At 35.1% G+C, this 22598-nt stretch overlaps 1 protein-coding gene across 2 annotated transcripts in view; it reads left to right on the top strand.

Annotated features, from left to right (window-relative positions):
* Positions 1–12240: 12240 nt before the first annotated feature.
* LOC114325533 (splicing factor, suppressor of white-apricot homolog) overlaps positions 12241–22598 on the top strand; it is a 371767-nt gene continuing 361409 nt past the window's right edge. For both annotated transcript variants that reach the window (XR_003651690.2, XM_028273605.2), the window contains exon 1: positions 12241–12501. Coding sequence is in view for 1 of the 2 variants with exons in the window: in XM_028273605.2 (XP_028129406.2) it covers positions 12490–12501 (12 nt within the window). In the remaining variant the exon portion in view is untranslated. The remainder of the gene's footprint in view (positions 12502–22598) is intronic.

Below are 22598 nucleotides of genomic sequence, written 5' to 3'. Positions count from 1 at the left end.
AAGATCTTCATTTTAAAGCTTTAAAAAATAAAAAAAATTATTCGTACAATAAATAATGCAATTGTAAAAAACGGCCATTTTGGACCTTTCGCGGGCTGTTTTGCAATAACCAATTAACGAAATTAAACCTACGATACCTCAAATTGTAGGTTTTTTAATTTACTACAACTTTCTATTAAAAAGTTTTTCTCTAAAATCAATATCCTAAGCTGCAAAATTAAAAATCATTAAAAATTGCAAATTTAACAAATGAAAATCGCAATAGGAAAAAAAGCGCACAATATTTTTGGTTACATTTTAGTAGAAGTTATTCCTGGCATCGTCCTTTACAACACCTGATAGGTTTCAAAAATTCCTGAATTATATCCTGAAATCGACCTATTTTTCACCCACAGCCTGGGGTATATATTAATAGTAGTCGGTACGATGTCTAAGCTGTTAAATGTTAAGTCCATCGTTTTCCTCAATAGTAAAAAAAAGATCAAACATTTCAATAAATTAACTTTATAAAATACGTCCACCGGGATAATAGCCATTTCCTAATAATTACATTGACAGTACATGCCGACGTACGTTTCACTTAATATTTTGATTTAACTTGTTTGCAAATCAATCATTACATTTGTACGAAGATCCATTGCAACGACTGTAGATAGATGCTGCACTTTTAATGTTGCACATTTAAAGTTTTCACACAGAATAAAGTTCAAATCGCAAACTTACCTAAGCAATAGTACTTTTGTGTAATCTACTCTTACTTCCGGAACTAAATTTACTGAACAAGGAAGCTTTTATTTAAATAACAATAGTCTTAACATCCTTATTTGCTTTCAGTGAAGATTATCCCTTTCGGGAATATGTATATGCAAGTACATTCCTAACGTGCGTGCTGAAAATTGTTTCGATACTTTCACCGTTTGCATTGTTTTAAAATTAATCGTTTCCCATTTTTTATTGCTTACAGGATACTTCGAGTAAATTGATAAAATTCCTTTACTTCTGATTGTTAGATATAATCTCTTAATTGCAACTACGATTTCATTTCACTTAATAACTATAATGAAAATTATTATAACTTGCAATGAGTTAATTGCTGATACATTTGAAGGTTTTTAATTTTTTTTATGAAATTCGACTTGCTGCTGATATAGTGGAGTGCATATAGATTTTTACGGGAAAAATCAAACAAGATAGAACTTTTTGTAATTTCATTAAGAAATGTTTAATAAACAACATATCAAAAAGTTCTACTCGAGAAGTGGGTGCTTCATTTTTTATTAAACAAATGAACTAAAAACATCTAATTTTGAAATTAGATGTTTTTTTAAATAACTCCGAAAATACAAATTTTACAAAAAAACTGACTTGACCATTGAAAAATTTAGAAAATTTTACAAAAATATAAAGAATTTTCTAAAATTAAATCTGTATCTTCTATAATTTTTTATTTATAACGCTAAAGTCACCCTTCTCACAAACATTGGCGTACTGTAAACTAACGTACGGCGAAGTGCACAGTTGAGTTATTTTAATGTAATTCTTTAACTAATTGATCAAATGAAATTTTACAAATTGACCATGAAAGAAGAATAATTAACCTATCTTATGGTTATAAAACAAAGAAATGAAATGTATGGGCATAAGTACGGTGTGGGCGGAAGTGAGCCTTACATGAATTTTGTTTAAACATGATTTAAAGATGTGTAACGAATACAATTTTTCTCATAAAACTCTCAATTTTGCACTACTTATCTTTCAAGCATCTTACGAAATGATGTCTCATTAAAAAAAAATCTCAAAAATTTAATTCAAATGATATGACGTCTCAAAAAACGTAATTTTTGAAATCTTCGTAGTTTTATAGAATTACCACCACTTTAAGACGGTATTACTCTAGTTTGAACAGATTTATTACAGTTTTATAAGTGCTTTTTGAAAGCTTAGGATGTAATCAACTATTTTTAATGGGAAATAAGCCACAATTTTACCAAAAAATGATTTTATTATATAAAGAAAATACCACTATTAGTAAGTCAATAACATATCGAGTTAGTACAAATTTTATATTTTAGTATTACTTATTGTATATCTATGTATTATTAATATTATTTATAATTTAAACATATATTAAAGTCAGAATTTGGTATTAGTTTTTTTGAAAGTAAATTAAATGTAAGACCAAATACTTACGATGTCGCGATAGTATCACGAGGTTTTTTTTCCTGGTTTTCCCTCGTGATTTACTATGAAATCTCTAACGCGAGAATTTTACTGTCACCGTTGCATTTGGTTGTCTTTTTAAAGACAGATCACATGCTATGATTTTTTTGTGACGGATATTCTTGATTGGGATTGATTTCATGTAATCGAATGAACTATCTTTTAGTAAAGTCGTCCCAGGAACGCAACTCATAAATATTGGCGATATCATTTTAAAGTCTTCTACTTTAAATGTATAATATACGTCTGAATTGCCAATATAAATGAGTCAGATTAAATAAATTATTAGAAGAATTTTTTTACCTAGCAACAACATTTTTGTTTATTTTAGTAGTATTTTGTATTTTGACAACGAAACCCGATTTGGTGTTCAAAACGTTAATAAAATCATTTTTTTTTTTGGTAAAATTGTGGCTTATTTCCCATTACAAATAGTTGATTGTAAAAATGCCACAAGGAAATAGCTTCAGAACAACCTTAGGATGTAATCTTTAAAATGCACTGAATTATTTTACTTTAGAAATGAAATAAACTATTTATTTTTAAGAAAATTAAGAAAGATAACAAAAATGTAATACAAAAACCGAAAATTACCAGCTAAAAAATGATCAAAACTTTTTTCTGTAAAACTTACCTAAAATACATTTAATAATAAGCAATTTATAATACATTTATATAACATCAATAACAAATGTTCAGCAAAAAAAATTTTTTTTAGCTCTTATACAGTATGTCTGCGTAACTTGGAACCTATTGATATTTTTTTTATTACCAGTTTTACGAAAAAAAGTTATTCTTTATAAAATACTCTGCATCGTATATAATCATCTAAGATGTAATCATCAAATATCAAATTTAATTAATGTTATACGACATTTGTCAAAAAATATGAATTTCACTCAAGAGTAAAGTACCTTTACATTTCACAATATCGAAAATTGTTGTTAAGAAAAGTTGTTTGGAATTAAAAAATTTGTTTTAGTGTTCAATTACATCCTTCGAGTTAAAATATTGTGAATAATAAAGGCACTTAACTCTTAAGAAAAATTCATATTTTTTACATACCTCGTATAAAATTAAAAAAGTTTGATATCTGATGGTTGTATCTTAGATTTTAGACCAGGAAGAGCATTTTATGAAGAATAACTTTTTTTCGTAAAAGTGATAATAAAATAGTTATCTTATCATAATTGTAATAAAATGATGATAAGTATCCGTAATTTGAGAAAAAATTGAAAAAATTTTTCGATAAGAATGATGTAATTGTATATTTAGACATAGTTTCTAATTTCAAACAACTTTTCATAATAGCATTTTTTTATATTCTGGAATATAAAAGTACTTTACTCTTTAACGAAATTCATATTTTTGACATAACTCGTATAAAATTGATAAAATTTGATATCTGATGGTTGAGTTTTAGATTTTTGACTATTCAGAGCATTTTAGTAAGAATAACTTTTTTTCGTAAAATTGATAATAAAAAAGTTTTCCATGTGGTTCCTAGCTACGCAGACAGACACACTGTATAAGAGCTTCAGTATAAGAATTTTCAAATTGCAATGCCATATTCGGATTCAGCATAATCAAAAACAAAATAGAAACATATTTGATCAAAGTAAAATGATGAATTTAACGATATTTTTAAAAGTAATTATACAAAATAATTGTTATCATTTAAACAATTAATAAACAATTAGCGGCCAAATCTGCGAGTAGAACTTTTTACTTTAACATGTATATAAACTAATAAAAAAAGTTTTAGAAAAATATAAGCTTGTTTGAATTTTTCCGAAACAATGCATGTTTTCGTTCTAAATGCACTCCCCTAATAAATTAATGAGTGTCTCTCTGTATCTGTAGAATTGGGAGAGCGAGTCGAGTCCCACAGCAATTAGGCCACAATTGACGCATTGTGCATCCTCCCAGAGAGCTATCATCCTTAGCTCATTGTCAATCCTGCCATCTCCAGGAAGGTGGACAAATCACCAGGGGACATCAGGTGACAATTGACCCATTGTGTATCCTCCCAGGGAGCTGTCATCCTTAGCTCATTGTCCATCCTGCCATTTTCAGGAAGTTGGACAAATCACCAGGGGACATCTCTCTTATGTCGGCAGGTGTAGGCCAGGGCTCGCCGAACGTATACTTTCGTATTGACCATAACAATTGACATTCACATTGGACATGCTCGACAGGTTCGTTATCTCGTTCACACTACCTGCATAGGGGCCTGTCTACTCGTCCCAGTGTGTAGAGGTGTTTGCTTAGTTGACGATGGCCAGTTAGAAAACCAACTGTCAAGCGTAGGTTTTTCCTGGTCATTCCCAAGTACTTTTCTGATGCTGACTTCCCAAAGTTCCTTAGTGTTACCTTGGCAAGTCTACATCCTGGCCCTTCTTCCCACCTTTTCACGATTTGCGTGTAGGAGCGACATTTGGCAATTTTCGCGATTGTTGTAGTTAACCAGCCAAAAAGATCACCAGGCCCTCACAGTCGTAGCCTTGCTGCCTCTCTAGTTAGCTGGTCAGCAGTGCGGTTGCCTTTATTTCCATTGTGTCCTTACCCACCTCAGGATGATGCTATTACCATCCGAAGCTTGGTCGTGTGACTCATGACACTCCATTACTAACCTTAATGTGACACGTGTTCTATTCAGGGTTAGTAGCGCTTGTTTGCTGTTTGTGCAGGTTATTATGGTTTTACCGGCTGTATATTTTCGAGTTGTCTCTTTTGCGGCTATTGATATACCAGCCAGTTCAGTTTGGACTACGCTGGCATTTTTGCCCATACCCCATTTTATTCTAAGGTTCAGTGATCTGGAGTATGTCTGCCACGTTTGACTCCCTATGTTGTCCTGTTTGGATTTTGTAGGGTTTGTTGAAGACAGACGTAGGTTTAACTGAGTTGCAGCCTGCATGTAGCAGTGGTAGCACGTCTAGCTCTCCCCGCCAGAAACGACATCTCAATTATCCTATTCCTACACAAAGATTTGTACCCGCTGAGCGCAATCGCATCATTTTCATCAGCGCCACCTCTTTGACATATATATGTTTAGAGGGATGATGCCAATGAGCAATTCCATTGCAGCAGTTGGTGTTGTTTTAATGGCACCTGTTATATTTAGGCAAGCTATCAGCTGAATATGGTTTAGTTTGTTAATCGCTTTTGCCTGTAGCACTTTTGGTATCCAAGCAATAGCTCCGTCAGTTATCATTGGCCTAATGACAGTTGTGTAGATCCAGGTGATCACCCTGGGCGAAAGGCCCCAAGTGCGTCCGACCGTTCGCCGACACTGTTCATAGGCAATATATACTCTTTTATCTCTACTATATAAGTGGGATCTATATTAACTTCCTGTCAAGGATAATATCTCTTCAGAGATCTCTTCGTTTAGAATCCTTGGGGGTATTAAGCCCGTGATCCTTCTTTTTCTGGTGAGGAGGACCATCTGTCTTCTTTGGATTTATATACAGTGAGTGTTCCTTACACAGTGTTTCTATTAGTCTGTGAGCAACCTGTAATCTCTCACATAATGTGTTCTCAAACTTACCGCTTTGCAAGACAGCTATGTCGTATGCATAGGCTGTTGTGTACAAACCGTTCCTGCTGAGTTGGACAACCAATAATTAATGAGTAATTTGGATTTTGAGTAGAAGAAAGTATCAATAATCTACTGCTAAGGGTTATCCTATACTAACTATTTAGTGTTTTACTTATCACTGAGGAGATTCTAAACTGAACATAGCAAAATGAACATAGACAATGATATTGATGAGCACTGGTATCGACTAAAACATTATCTACTGTAATCATGCAAGGAAATGCCAAAGACTTCCGCAAGAAGAAAAGAGTAATGAATGAATGTCATGATACTTAATATGATGGAATAACGGAGACAATGCAAGAACAAAAATAATAATAAATTTGGATGATTAAACACGAAATCAGGAAGATGATAAAGCAGGCAAAAGAAAAATGCAAGGAGATCGAGGACCTTAAAAAATATACGAAATATGTAATCTACACAAGAAAGTTAACGAAATGAAAGTACTAACAAAAGAAAATCTCACTGGTGCACTTTTGGATAGATACGGGATTAGTATAACACAGACAGATTGCAAAGTACAGCCAACAGCCTGGGCAGAATACATCGACGAACTATTTTATGAAAAGGGAGACCTAGAACACGTAGAACTTACATAAGAACTTACAAAATAAATAGGTCCAGATATTGCTATGGAAGAAATGAAATATTGGGAAAGATCTGGACCTGATATGCTTCCTATCGAAATACTAAAAAGTATAGATGAGAAGCATACTAATATTGTAGTGACACTCTTGAACCAAACTTATAGCTCAGGCGTATTACCCAACCAAAGACTGGTTAACGTCGACTTTTTTTACTTCTCCAAAAACAAAAACGCAAGAGAATGCGGCGATTACAGCACCATTAAATTGATGTCTCCTTTGCCAAAGTGACTACAAAAAGTCTTTCATAGCCGAATATCAGAAACTGGACATACACATTAATGATTTACACTTTGGGTTTCGCAAAGGTCTAGAAACACGTGAAGCTCTTTTTTCGCTTATTACACAAGGTTTGTTCCAACACAACGAAGAACCGTCATGTGACGATCACGTTACAATAAAATAATACGTTCCATGCGTTCTGTGTCTGTATAACCTGCGTTCCATGGGTTATTTTGTTCACTGCGCAGGACGGTCATCGTTACATGGACGGTTTCTCGTTCTGTTGGAACAAACCTACAATATACAGATGTCTGGACGTTAATCAAGATATATATGCGTGTTTTTTTGACTATAATAAAGCATTGAACTTCTTCTTCTTCAGGTGCCGTGTCTGTATTCAGACGTTGGCCGTCATCATGTTTACAAGTTCCTGAAATCCCTCTCTATCGGCTACTGCGCGAAATAATTCTTCTACCGTGGAGCCACACCTATGTCTAATATTACGCAACTATGAAAGTTTCTTTCGAATAATCCATCTCTTTCCCTCCACTTTTCCTTGTATTATAAGGCGAAGGAGATGATATTTAGGTCCTCTAATTATATGGCTGAAGTATTCTGTTTTTCTCCTCTTTATGATGTTTATGAGTATTGGACAGAAATAAACAACTAATTAATGTCTTGACATCAAAGAAGATAGACTAGAATGACCTCAGGATCATATCGAATTTATACTATAACGAGCGAGTAAAGGTACCTACCTACAAGTTAACAGCTATCAGAGGAAGTTGAAATTACACGTGGGGTGAAACAGGGATGCGTATTGCCGCCAATTCTTTTAATGCCTAATACTGAAGTGATCCTGTAAAACGCTCTTGAAGGTGAAACAGCTGGAATAAGGTAAATGGAGTAGCCATTAACAACATTAAATATGCGGATGACACTGTCATCTCAGCCGAAATATTGAATATATTCAGAGACTAGTGACATCATCGACATCGACAATCTCATACACAATACAAATGCAACACACAATGCACGAACGCACATCTATCTACAAAAATTCAAAAAGCCTAATTTACACAATCACATATACGATACATATTACACAAACAAATTAACACACAATAACACACAAAAACAGTCAGAATTTGATATCCCTAGGGTAATAATGTCACCCTCAAACAATTTTTTCAACCACACACTTGTTGTGGCTTATAAGATCTAGACCGAGTATGTTAGTTTTTGAAAATGCTCTCAATGATCAATTTTTTGGCGCTCGCGTGCGCGAAGTATCCAAGTCTCTGCCCTGTATATAAATATTGAGAATACAAGGGAATTCACCAGTCTCATCTTGATATTTTGAGAGATAGATCTGTATTTCCAAACTTTAGTTAGGCAACTCATCGCATTTTTTGCCACACCTATACGTCTCCGAACTTCTGCTTCACAGTTACCATCGTTAGTTATACTAGACCCGAGATAGACAAAGGTGTTTACTATCTGTTATTCCTGTAATCATTATTTTTGTCTTAGCTTTATTGATTTTCAGACCAACTTTATTGCTCTCGTACTCAACTCTTCGCAGAAGATCAATTTCTTCGCATTTCTTGCTCATATGCTGCTATAAGTGTAGTGTCATCAGCAAATCTTAAATTGGGGATTTTCCCACCAGTTACTGTTACTCCACCGGCCCATCCTTTTAAAGCCATCCTCATGACATGTTCACCATAAATGTTGAATAAGTCAGGTGACAACACGCTAACACCTCTCGTTGTCTAACACCTCTCTCGGTCTTGAATTGGTTTGAAAACTTCTGATCTAGTTCGTACTGTTGCTATATTGGATTGGTACAGATTTTTAATAAGTGTCATCAGGTGCATTGGTGTGCCCATTTCTATTAAAATTGACCACATATTTATCCAGCTTACACAATCAAATGCCTTTTGGTAGTCAACGAAGCATATAATCATAGGTACTTGAAATTCTTAGTCCAAAATCGAATACAACCGACCATTAGTCCTGGCTTTCGTAGACTTTCGCAAAGCATTTGATACGATAGAAAAATAACAGCATAATGAGAGCATTGGAGGAAAGTCGTATAGATTATCGGTACTCCAAACTGATAGCGAACATATATAATAATGCAACCATGACCGTCCGACTACACAAAGATACCAAATCTATAAAAATAAAAAGAGGAATTAGCCAGGGAGACACGTTATCTCCCAAACTCTTTACGGCAGTACTTGAACATGCTTTCAAACAATTGGAGTGGGACGCCAAAGGAATCAATGTCGACGGTGAAAGGCTCTCCCACCTACGATTCGCAGACGACATAGTTCTTATAACAGACAACTTAAGAGAGATTGGAACTATGCTTACTGAGTTAGATGCCGCCTGTAAAAAAGTTGGTTTAAAGATAAATTTTGGAAAGACACAATACATGACAAACCTAGTGCCAAGCGAAAATCCAAAAGTCGACGTCAACGAAATAGCATTGGTCCATAAATATAAATACTTAGGGCATGAAATCCAAATTGCCAGGGACAATCAAACTGCTGAATTACAGAGAAGCATCACCTTAGCATGAGCCGCATATGGAGCTCTATCAGACATCTTCAAGAGCAACTTTCCAAATTATTTGAAAAGGAAGACGTTCAACCAATGTGTGCTTCCAGTCATGACTTACGGCGCCGAAACATTATCGTTAACCCAGGCCACAGCAACGAAACTTAGAGTGGCCCAAAGAAGAATGGAACGGTCACTACTTGGACTGACTCTCAGAGACAGGGTCAGAAACGAAGAAATCAGAAGAAGGACAGGCGTCACAGATGTCATAGAGCGAGTAGCATGGCTGAAGTGGAATTGGGCGGGCCATGTAGCCAGAATGAAGGACGGGAGGTGGACCCAAAAAATTACAGTGTGGAGACCAAGAGAAGACAGAAGAAGTAGAGGTAGACCACCTACACGATGGACAGACGACGTCAAAAGGATTGCTGGGAATTGGTTGCAGAAAGCCCAAGATCGACAAAACTGGAAGAAATTAAGGGATGCCTATGTTCAACTTTGGATGCAGAAGGCTCGATGATGATGACTTGAAATTCTTTAGACTTTTCAATGAGTTGTCTCAGCTTCAGGATTTGTTCCCGTGTATCTTTACCCTTTATAAACCCCGCTTGTTCCTGAGTTATTTGGTAATGTAGATAGGTTTTAAACTGTTTTTGATGATATGCAATAAGATTTTCTTCTTCTCAGGGTGCCTGTCCGTTCCGAACGTGCGTTGGCGATCATTCTGGCTATGATGACTTTGTTAGTTGCTATACGGAATAGTTGTGTTGAGGTCTTTCTATACCATGCTCTCGGGTTAGCAAGCCAGGATATTCTTCTTCGTCCTGGGGCCCTTTTTTCTTCAATTTTACCTTGTAAAATGCACTGAAGTAGCTCGTATCTGCCTTGATTTCTCATTATATGCCCCAAGTACTGCAGCTTACGCCCCTTCACGATGTTGACTAAATCTGCGGTTGTGTTCATCCTCCGTAGTACTTCTTCATTGGTGACTTTGTCTGTCCATGGCATCTTCAGGATCCTTCTGTACCACCATAGCTCAAAAGCTTGAAGTTTCTCCGTATAGAAGCACTGAGTACACGTAACATTTAAGCATCCTTATTTTTGTTTTTAGAGTGATGTCATGGCTCTTGAACACAGAGTCATAGTCAAGAATGCACTCTTTGCCTTTCCGATGCGACCTTTAAACTCAATAAGATTTTACCAGGTGTTATTAGTGACAGTGTGCGGTAGTTTTCACATCTGGTAGTAGGTACATAGTTCCTTTTTTGTATAGCGGGATGTAAATTAATGTACACCAATCAGATGGCCATTTTTCTGAATTCCAAACAGCGACACAGATAGAATGGATGATATGTACTCCTTTGTCACCGAGTAACTGTAGTATTTCACCTGGTATTGAATATATGCCTGGGGATTTGAAAATGACATACATAACCAAATAAAACCAGGTTATAAAATCTTCCCAGACTTTTTGAAATATTCTTTTTTTTTATAACGATTTCCGGACATTTCGGAGTGGAAAACGTTCAGTAAATCGAACAACTGTGGGTAGTGTAATCTTATGTTGAGTATTTTTTCCATACTTTTTATAAAAAAAGGCGTTTATACCAGTTAGAAGGAGCGCCCACCCTATGAGACAACACTTGACATATTGAGTCGTATAATTCCAATATCCACTAACTCCACATGCAACATGTTTTCACTAAAAAGCAAAAAACTGCATTTATTATTTCAGAGCACCTGTCTAAATGAATTGAAGTTATTCCATTATAGGTCTGGATCCTGCGTATGAAAAAAAAGGTGATTAATAGCAAGCTGAAAATTTGTTAATAGCTTAAGGGTGTCTAGTCGGATAAACTTTGATATATGGGAACACTGGAACAGGGGCAGTTTTAATTGTGGAACAGGTTAAAAATTTGGAACGGTCAGACCACGAAAACGGCACATTTATTTTGTCCGACAGAATAGACTTAAACTCTCCGAACAGAGATTAAACTCTCATGCAAAAATCAGACTGCCACAATTCCTGTCATTTGACATATTCTACATGTTACACTCATTAAAACGCCCATTTGGTGATAAATAGCAGTCTGATTTTTGCATGAGACTTTAATCTCTGTTCGGAGAGTTTAAGCCTGTTCTGTCGGACAACATACATGTGTCGTTTTCGTGGTCTGACCGTTCCAAATTTTTAACCTGTTTCACAATTAAAACTTCCCCTGTTCCAGTGTTCCCATATATCAAAGTTTATCCGACTAGACACCCTTAAGCTATTAACAAATTTTCAGCTTGCTATTAATCAACTTTTTTTCATACGCGGGATCCAGACCTATTACGGAAAGTAATAATATTTTGTTGGCAACTCTGATTTAAGTAACTTGGTTAATAAAACAAAAGATAAAAATTTATTTATGTATAAAAAAGTGGATTTAGCAGGTTTTGAAACTAACCAGTGGAGATAGCGTGGAACTAGCGAATTTTGGATATCACTACAGGTGAATTTAACGACTTTTCCTTTTCTTCTTTTATTAGGACATGCTTTTTCAACTTGTTTAGTTATTTCTTCCATTATTTTAATTAATAAAAGCAAATTAAGAACAACACAGTTTTGAACTGTAACTGTAGCGCCATATTGAAATCTTCAGAATGAAAGTAGCTGGCGAGTTTTGGAAAAAATTCTTAACGTTACTGTCATTCGGGAGCTGGCGGTTTTAGGTACAAAACGAACATAATAACATTTAAAAAATTGCAGACTATCTAAAGTCAAAGATAGTTCAAAATATGCAAAAAGTGGAGTTAGCGGATATTGAAATTATTATACGACTCATGTCGTGATCGCGACCTCTCTGACTATAGCGAAATCCTCACTCATCGACGCCGACGACGGTTCGACGGTGCCACCACGGAGAGATCGCTATGCCTCGCCGATCACGTATATCCCCGATTCCATCGTCAACGGTTCGGCAGAACTCCGTCTGATTCCGGCGGTTTAGTTGTCGCTCACCCGTTGTGAGGGTATGTTGTGTTCAACGTCAGTGCATTGACAATTCGAGGCCAACAACCTTCATCTTTTCGCAGAGCCGAAAGTTCTAAGTGATTTGTGACTGTTTTTATTGTTACCCAGTGAGTTTTAATTGATAAAAGGGTGGATATTATTTAAGTGCATGGTGATGGTACTATTTTCTCTAATTTGGATTAAGTCGGAACGGTGAAAAATTTCGTGTATGGATGTGGAATGAGGTAAGTTTAGCGATATAATTGCATGGTGTTTGTTTTGCTGAGGATTTGGAGGCTAATTTTTTTGTGCACAGTGTTCTACGAATAAATTATTATCAAGGATAATGTGACAATGAGAGCTCTAAAAAGCGTGTAATTGATTGTATTAACTGTAAATATCCATTCATTGATTTAATGAGTCATGTGAAATAGTAAACATATGATACAAGAACATAACCTACATGAGAGTTTCCTGCAAAAGATCTGTACCCTGCATATTTTAGGGCATGCAGTATCATTTCGCAAGTATTGGCTTATCTATTTTTGTCTACCACGGGTTTGAAGTGGTGGATTTTTACAAACTTATCTGAACTTTTTTAATATCAATGTTTAGCATTTATCCTAAATTATGTTAAATAATTAGATTGGTTGGCATGTTGTATTTTCTTGTGTCTTTTCTCTTTCAAAGTAATTTTTGTACAGCGTTACTGATTTCTGGACACACATAGGGGTTATATTTTTTTGTCTTTTATTAGCTATTTGGACGAGTATCCTTTCGTTTTCTTTTATCAAATATATTAGATTGTACTCTTCAGTCTATCATTATTATACCTACCTTTTGTGCGTTATCAATATTTTCCTTAAATTAAGAAGAAACAGTAAAGTTCTTCTACTCTCCATGCTGATTCGCATGGCGAAACAAAAACTAAATTGTTTGCAAAACTCAGTCACGTATGAGCAAGCCCTTCGTCTCCACTGATTAATTGGGGCCCCCTCGGCCCCTAGTCTCTACTCGATTACTAAATGATAACCGAATAATCGGTTATCTAAGCACAAAAAAATATTTATTTTAGATACTACACTCAGGTGCAAAAAAATCCATCCACTTAAAAATTTGTTCATTTTTGATGTCTCGAATTTCCTAAACCTGTTGTCCGATTTAAGTGATTTTTTTACTATTTTATAGCATTATTCGTTAACAATATCGCTGTAATAATATTGTTGCTAGACAGGTAAACTGTCATTGTATACCGGGCAGTGGCGGATATAGGAAAATATTTGGGGGGGGGCAATAACCGGGGAATCCGGGGGGGGGGTATGGAATAAGCAGAGGGGGGTTCGGGTATACTCCCACGAAAAAAAATTTAAAGAATTGGTATATTTTTATTTTAATTTAATATTTTAAGTTTACAACTTTATTACAACTTTTATATTTTAAGTTTACAACACAAAATCAAGGTTTCTTGGTACACTCGCAAACTTGTCAAGAACTTCTTCATTGCTTATTGCAAAGTCTCTGTGGATTGAAAGCAACGCTAGCCCATTAAGCCTATTTTCCGAAGTGCTATTTCTCAAGTATGTTTTTAGCCTTCTTAAACTTGAGAACGATCTTTCCACGGTTGCCACAGAAACAGGCAGAACTGCTAGCAGTTTTAATAGAACATAAATGTTTGGGAAGAAATCTTGGTCACATTTTTCAAGAGAGCTTACGGCTGACTTGGGAAGATTTTCATACTTCTCTTGGCTCCACCTTTCTTTCCACAGCATGAACTCGCTTTCCACAACCTCTTTATGGGACAAATCCTCTTCATAGGAATTGAAAGCAGGTTCCAATGCACAGAAATCAGTTTTGATACAAAATTCTGGAAGGATGTTTTGTAAGGATGCAACTGTTTCCTTGTGAGACTCAAAGCGTTCCTTCAGCGAATTGCAAAAATCGTCTAGGTAAGGTAAATAAACAGCTCGGCGATAGTACTCTTCTTGGGTACTGTATGGAACGTTGTTGCGGGCTGTTTGAAGGCGGCAAATTCTAGGAACCTCCTCTTTAATCTTAAGTTTGTCAGCCCGCTCCTGTATTTGACTATACAGGACTTTAAAGTTGTTATCGGCATTTTCCCTTTCTTTTGAAAGCAGATCTAAGACATTCGAAACATTTTTCACAGCCTGTGTGAGATCTAAGTTCTTTTTTTGAAGATTCTCAGATAAGTTATGTGTTTTAGACAGCATATGGCTCAAAACAAAAGTATTTACAAGAAATTGAAATTGAGTGATAGAACTACCTAGAGCGTGTGCCTTAGGCGCTGAGTCACTTGATTCTTCTTCAATTTTCAAAAGGGAAAGACTGACGGGTTCCAATAGTTCCTTAAATAAAAGCACCGAGTCATGCCTCTCCACCCATCTTGTTTCACATAAAGAAATAAGTTTCTTTTTCTTTTGTTCAGGACAACATTCAGTAATGGTTAATTTTAATACTTCAGTTCTTTTGGCTGACTTATGGAAGAATGCGCAGACTTCTTTAATAACGCCCATGCAATTTTTTATAGAAGGTATGTTACTTGCATCTGATAAACATAAGTTTAGGGTATGTGAAGAACAGTGTGTGTACAACGCTAGAGGCAGTTTCTGTTTGATGCACGCTTGCACCCCTCTGAAGGGCCCTCTCATCGTGGAAGCACCATCGTACCCTTGGCCTCTCAATTTGTTCAGGTCAAGCCCTAAGCTTGACAAGGTATCCAAAACTGTGTTAGCTAATGCTGCCCCAGTAACGTCATACACTGGAACAAAAGTCAGGAAATCTTCTCTGATTTTATATGATGAGTCGTCGACATACCGTACACAAAGAGAAAACTGTTCAACTTGACTAATGTCAGTTGTTTCGTCTGCCAAAACAGAGTAAAAAATAGATTTTCTGACATTTGTGACAATGATAATCTCCACTATAAAATAGTAGTGTAGGCTCTATAAACCAGTTATGCTCCTTGGATAAATCCTTCCGAACAGCCAGCATGCACAACAAACAGTATATATCAATCTCCATAAAATCAATCAATCTCCATCCACTTCAATATTTTGTGTTAACTTGTATTTTTTAACTTCATCAACCATTTTTCATTTATTTATTTTTATTTCGGGAGGGGCCCGGGCCCCCTCGGCCCCCCCTTATATTCGCCCTTGATACCGGGTGTACGAATCAAACTGTGTTTTTTTCTCAAAGTTCGCATCACCCTGTGGACTATTCTAGCATTTATAAAATACTGAAATTAAAACCCAACTATAGTTTCAGGTTTTCTTAATAGTCTGTTTTTAGATTCATTCGCTTATTTTGGATAATAAAAAAGTTAGGTACTTTAACAACTGGCCACCTTCGTCATCAGTAGGTACAGGATGTTTCTAAATAAGTGCGACAAACTTTAAGGGGTAATTTTACATGAGAAAATAATGACAGTTTGCTTTATAATCATATATCCGCAAACCCTTCGTTTTCGAGATATGTACCTTCAATTTTTTTTACAAACTGACGATTTATTTATTGCTTTCAAACCAGTTGAGATATGCAAATCAAATTTGTTGGGTTTTAAGACGTAGTTATTGCACATTTTTTGACATACAATCAGCGCCGGATTAACCACTAGGCGGCCGCCTAGGGCCCACGGGTTTGACGGGACGCGAGCCCCTCGCAAATACATTAATTAATATTGAATTATTTAAGTAGGTATTTATGTAGGTAGTAATAATGTAATCTTTCATTCTGCGTTGAAATTTTTCAAAAATACTTAAGTATTAGTTTCCTCAGGATTCTAAAAAAATGATGCATTTAAAACGCATTGGAGCCGAAATTTTGCGCCTACCTAAAATCTTAGGGTAAGTTTTATTAGAGATTTTTGAAATAATTAGTTTGTATCTATAGAGAATGAAGCCTAACTAACAAATATTGGTAACCTAATAAATATTGCCAATCCAAATGAAATTGATAGCAAAAGTGAAAGAAGTGAAATAAGAAAATTGTTTTTTGACGAGTCTTTAACAATCGAAGTCATATTTAACAGGAATGATTAGAATTAAAACTTTTAATGTTGTTATGTCCATTATACATACAAGATTAAAGTCGCAGACTCAAGTTATGTAAAATAATTAAAAATCGCTTTAACTGTTTTTCTTCCAAATATTTTTTGAGTACAATACCTCTCATTTTGTGTTTATTTTCCTTTTCGTTTTTTATGTATTTAAGAAGTTTCAAGTGAAATATAATTTTGAAAGAAGATGTATAAAATTAAAGATGTTTCCTAATGTAGAAATAGCACTGAGAATCTTTTTAAGCATTATGGCAACAAACTGCAATGGGGAACGCTCCTTTTCCAAATTAAAGAAATAAAAAATAAATTAAGAAGTACAATGCTTTAAGAGAGATTAAACAGCTTGTCGCTAATGTCGATAGAATGTAATATGCTCGAAAACAGATATGAAGATGTGATTAAGGATTTTGCTCAACTTAAATCTACAAGGGTGTCTCTTCAATCAGTGTCTCTAATCGTGGATGCTAATTACTTTATTTTAATGATCTATTCGTAATACATAATATCTAATGTTACTGTAAAAAAATAAAGCTAAAACTTTATTATAGGCCAGGGGTCCATTTTACTAATGTGAAATGGCCTCTAATAGGTGAAAGACGGCCCTGCTTATGTGTGTTGGGATTGTGGCGATTCTTCCTCTAAATTCTGTATTTATAATAATATACCATGGCTTTGAAATTCTCGTTGTTCCGTTATACAGCGCTCTCTTTCATTTTCTGCAGATCTGCCTGTAATATGCTTTTGGAATTTTTGGCTTCACCTGCTGCTTTAAATTTCACTTTAGTGAAAGGATTAAATTTAACCCTATATCCGTTCTGATATCTTTCTATCAATAATTTTGACGTTTACATTCCAAACATTACTCTTTAGGCCGATGCCACATTATGCGTTTTGAACGGATGCGGTGAAAACGCATCCGTTTCCAACGCAACCGGACCGACCTGTCACACTATGCGTTTAGTCTGGTGCAGGTAGTAAGCGCGTACCGATGACTCAAAACGCATCCGCTTCCAACGCAACCGGACCGACCTGTCACACTATGCGTTTTCACCGGATGCGTCGGAAACGCATCCGGTCAAAACGCATAATGTGGCATCGGCCTTATTGTCACCATTTTTCTTTTTCATGTTATAGACCCAGTCAGTTAGAATATTTGTCAGCATTCAACTGTTTTCGTTTGTATTACATTTTTTCTTCTTTAAGAGAATCTATCGTCAAATGAATAAATTGAATTCATTAGAAAGAACGAAATATATAGTCTGACAGAAAGTCAGACTATAATAAGAAAATATCGCCACAAAGTACAATGATTTATTGTATAGGAAAGATTAGCAGGTGGCAGGTATAAAAAGAACAACACAAGATGGGTTTCCTAAGAACCCTAGTGGTTAAAAATATTAACGCATATCAAAGAAAAAATAGATTATCCCAAAAAAAATGAAGGGCCGGCATAACAGGGCTGTTAGAAAATAATCGACAGCAACTAGAAGAAATTGATAACGAAACAGGACCAGAAATTATAATGACAGAAATGCAGCTGACAATTAATACATAGAGCTGATTGTTGGCCACTTTCCATCGTTCTTATGTAATTTCAAAAATAGTACTGCTAAAGACATCCAGTTATAGAACAATATCTTTTACAAGTCATACTCATACTCTGAAAATATTTCTAAAAGTAGTTTATGGACACCTGTGAAAATTAAAAAATATTTGGTTTTCGTAAAAGACCTTTAACTCGAGAGATGTTCTTCTAGAGAAGCTTACATTATAAAACCAGAATATTGATTGCTTTTTCATTGATTTCAAATACATTCGATCGAGTACACCATACCATGAATAACTAGTGGAAAGATTACCTAAGGAACAAGAATATAGAGATTCTAAATGTACAAATTATTATCCAGCTGTATTAGAATCAGAAGGCCTACCTATATAAAGGCGAAAAATCGGATGTCGATAATATCCATATAACTATACCTACTGAAGCTATATTTCGTGGGCGTACTGGGAAAATCCACTAACTCCATTTTTTTTTTAAATTTTGACATTTGAACACCATTAAATCCACAAACATCAATATGTTATCAGGAAAAACCGTATATCTTTAAATCCGTCATCCACCGTGCTTAAATCGGTACATTCAATGACAAAGAAAATCAACTAACTCAATCTTTTTCATAAGTTTTCATGAATAAAATAATGTTTTTCCAAATATTTTTATGTAAAATACACATGTATGTGCACACTACCTGTGGTTAACAACCTTCAAAATCATATCCAGGTACCAACACTTGAACGGCCAGTGTACCCGATTTTTAAGAGGTAAGCTGTGGAGGTAAGCCATAAGGTATAATAATGTTTAAGTGCGTTTTTCTCAAAACTTGACTTTTGTGAGTTAGAGGATTTTCCCAGTACGCCCATGATTTCAGGAAGTGATATTACTGCTCCACAGAATATCTACCTCTTCTTTCGACAGCCTTTGACTGTCAACTTCTGGACGTAGGTTTTCCATTATTTTTTGTCTCTTGCTACCTGATGCCATTGTCTTCCCGTCTTTTCTTTTACATCGTATAGCCATCTTTTTGGGCGTCGACCCATACTTCTCTTATCTATGTAACCTAAGTCTCCACTGTATGATGCGTTTTATCCACCTGGTACCATCTTGTCTGACAGTATGCCCTACCCAAGACCACTTCAACGAAACAGAGCTTTGTATTCTATAGCGCTGTTTCTGTAGAGGAAACATCCTCTACTTTTGTTTTTGACCAGCATAAGTTGTTCCACTGCGCGCTGTATTACTCTCATTTTGTTGGCGCCTTTTATTGTCGTAACTTACTTGTCTCTAGACCGTATGTCATTACTGGAAGAATGCAAGAATTGAAAACATTTGCCTTGAGATTTATTTACATATTGTTCTTGAGGATAATTTTGTCGTTTGTCAACGGCAGCTCATGTCATACGGATTTTTCAGTCACTTTCGCGAATTGTTTTTCTCTGATCAACTTTATTAGATCTCTCTCCTATGGGTCTTCAGCCCATGTCGGGCCCCGATTCCCTAGCATCCACCTCCAAGTATCTCTGTCCCTGGCTGCTGTCCTCCAGTTATCCATCCTCAATATCTCTTTAAACTTTATTAGATGTTCCAAGAAAATTAGATGTTCCTTTTTATCAGTTCATTCCCCACAGTAACACGTTTATGAACAATAGCTGGAATTTTCAAAAGAGGAAAAAATATAGCAGAAGATGCACGGATACGTATAACAGTAAAATTTGTTGACGGAGTCGACATTGGAGATAAAATAGTAAATGGACTGCACAAATATGGAGGAAACATTTTTATTAATCAATTTCAATAGAAACCCTACGAGTTGAAGAGTGATAAAGTAATGTTTTTAAGAAAAAAGTTTAAAAAATCCCAATAACTCTTAGAATGAATAAACCTGTTAAATGCCAACAACAAGAATTACTATTAAATAAGTAGATCGTTGGATTTCAATACGAAATTCAACTACGATTTTATCACTTAGGCCTTTTTGTTTACAGAAAATGTCATATGAGATAATCAAAAAGAAAAGGAAATCTAGAGTTCAGCCAGGGAGCGTTTTCCTAAAAATCGAATTTTTCGCAACTCTTCCATGGTATGTAAAATTTTTCGTTTTCACGACCTTCCGTTATGCCTTTTTTTGCAGATTTCTTATCGTGAAATGTGGCAAAGTTTTAAGTCGCATGAAGGAGAAAATCACGGACACTCGCCTATTAACATTACATGTTTAGGGTACCAATAGCTCTTCTCCAAAATTTTAAAAAATAGAATACGCCCCAATAGTAAAATGGTATACAGGAGAAAATCTTCGCAGTTGAATTTTCTTTACAAAAGAAAATTCAACCAAAGAAATAACAACACTAGAAAAAGAGCAGCAAGAGTTCAGAACGGGAATATCTTGCACAGATGCAGTGTTGACAGTAAGACAAATAAATGAGAAATCGTTGGAGTAAAGTGGCTTCATGTCTCATGTGACTTTTGTATGAAGTCCAGCCTTTGACAAGTCCAAATATAACATTGAATATATTTATTATATGACAGAAGTAAACAAGTGGACATCAAGGCTGTAGAAAATATATCAAAGAAAATGAGGACTACCTTCAGAGAATGCTGGATCAACTTAGACCACAACTTTACAGTATATACATGAAAATTTTCGTAGAAAAAACGAATACTATAGCAATTTAAAAAGACCACATTTGTTGATGTTTTATTTCGAGATATCATTTCTTATAAACGAAACTAAAAACGAGAAGACTGCAAAGAGAAGATATGCCAGTAATGTCTGCATTGCTGCAACCCAATCTAATACGAACCTGCTTCTTCGTTTTGCCTAGACATGACTCGGTCTGTTTTTCAATGTGCATCCAGTAAGTTAATACGTTAAGCCTCCATTAATACGAACCTAGTGCAATGAGAACAAGAAATATGAAAGCAGTACTTCGGAATTAAATAAGAAACATTAAGAGAAAATATCGAACGAAGATAAAAGCATAATTATATGCCTAAAGAGATTGGTAAGAAAAAATCTTACAGCAGGATTTCATATATTTAAGTGCTTATTCTTTCAAAAGTGCCACTTTTGAAAGATTTTACACTAACGTTAAATCAATTCTCTAATGGTTATTTATTACAAAAGTGTGACCTAATAGTCAGATGACTACTTAGTCTTTTCTAAATAGTTATACAATTTAGTATGATTAGACTGCTTCCCTGGCTTAATTAGTATACCTGCTTTAACAAATACCACTAATGTATTATAATTATACTAAATAGTATAATAATAATAACCAACATCAGACTTATTATATTGGTATACAAATGATATTAATTCCTTTTAATTTAGCGTTTTAAGGTTCGGTTTTTGTTCAATTTACCTAATAATTGTTGCATGCCTGTCATTATTTTTCTGGACTACTACTGACTAGTCGTTCTTTCTTAGCTTATTTAATTTAATTTCTATGTATTCTGTTATCTAAGAATAACTAAATTTATAGAATTCATAAAACTCAATGGACAAACAAAAAATAAACTGTATAGAAGAAGCAAGTGGTTTGCTATTTTAGTTGAGAATAAACCACAATAAATTTTAGTTTGAAATTCAGTTTATTACACTTTTCGGTTTCACTGCGGAAGTCGTTATCAAAATACAAAATATTAATAAATTAAACAAACTTTGTTTTCAAATTAGAAGAATTTTTTACCAAGCAACAAAAACAAAATTTGTTTCATTTATTAATATTTTGTATTTTGATAACAATTTCCTCTTCGGAAAATAAAACGTCGAATAAACTAATATTGTGGCTTATTATAAACAAAATAAAAGAAAATACCTTCTTGGCTTATTATAAAGAACATACCTTCAGAACAATAGCTAGTTGAGGATAAAATAATTTAAACTAGATTTTAGTATCCTGAACATAAGATAAAGAACAACAACAACGGAAGGATATACTAAATTCTTTAAAAATATAAAACTAATATAACGAATTATACCAAAAACTAGAAAAACCAAATATATCTGTATTGTATTTGATGTAAACGTTTCCTTTTTAGAGTTTCCTTTCCTCTACAGTCTACAGCTACAGCAATGCAATATACAGTCCTAGGCCCGTATTCATAGTCGGTACTCAAGTTTGAGTCGATGCTTAAGGTCGACCTTGAACAAATTCTTATACAAAGTATACAAATTTTTTCAAGGTCGACCTTAAGCATCGACTCATACTTGAGTACCGACTATGAATACGGGGCCTAATGTTGATAATGTCGTATGCCATTTTTGTCCTGGAGATCCTTTCGGATTGTTCCGGTGCCAATTGCAACTTTCACCCCGTTTCATGTAACTAGTGTCGATGCGCACTAGCCCAGATGGACCAATGGCTTTACGTGCGCTCGGGAACTCTGTGACAGCTCGTTGCATTTTTAAAAAATGTCGTTGGTGTCGAGGATGCGTTTCGGCTTGAAATATCGGTCTCCACATTGTTTTTGTTATACAAGGAGACTGATGCGAGGGTCCTTATGTTAGGAACTATGCGTTTTGCATTTTCCTTTACGCTTTGTCCACATGAGGGCGGTTTGCCAACGTCGACTGAGCGGTTTACCTGTTTTCCTTGGTAACTTCAAAGCCGGCATTAGGTTGTGATCAAGTAAAACAGGTAAACCGCGCAGTCGACGTTGGCAAACCGCTCTCAAGTGGGCTCTCAAGCGTGTAAGAGTAAAAT

This window comes from Diabrotica virgifera, chromosome 1 (genome assembly GCF_917563875.1).
Source record: "Diabrotica virgifera virgifera chromosome 1, PGI_DIABVI_V3a".
Classification (NCBI taxonomy): Eukaryota; Metazoa; Arthropoda; class Insecta; order Coleoptera; family Chrysomelidae; genus Diabrotica; species Diabrotica virgifera.
This window is presented reverse-complemented; position numbering and strand designations above follow the sequence as displayed.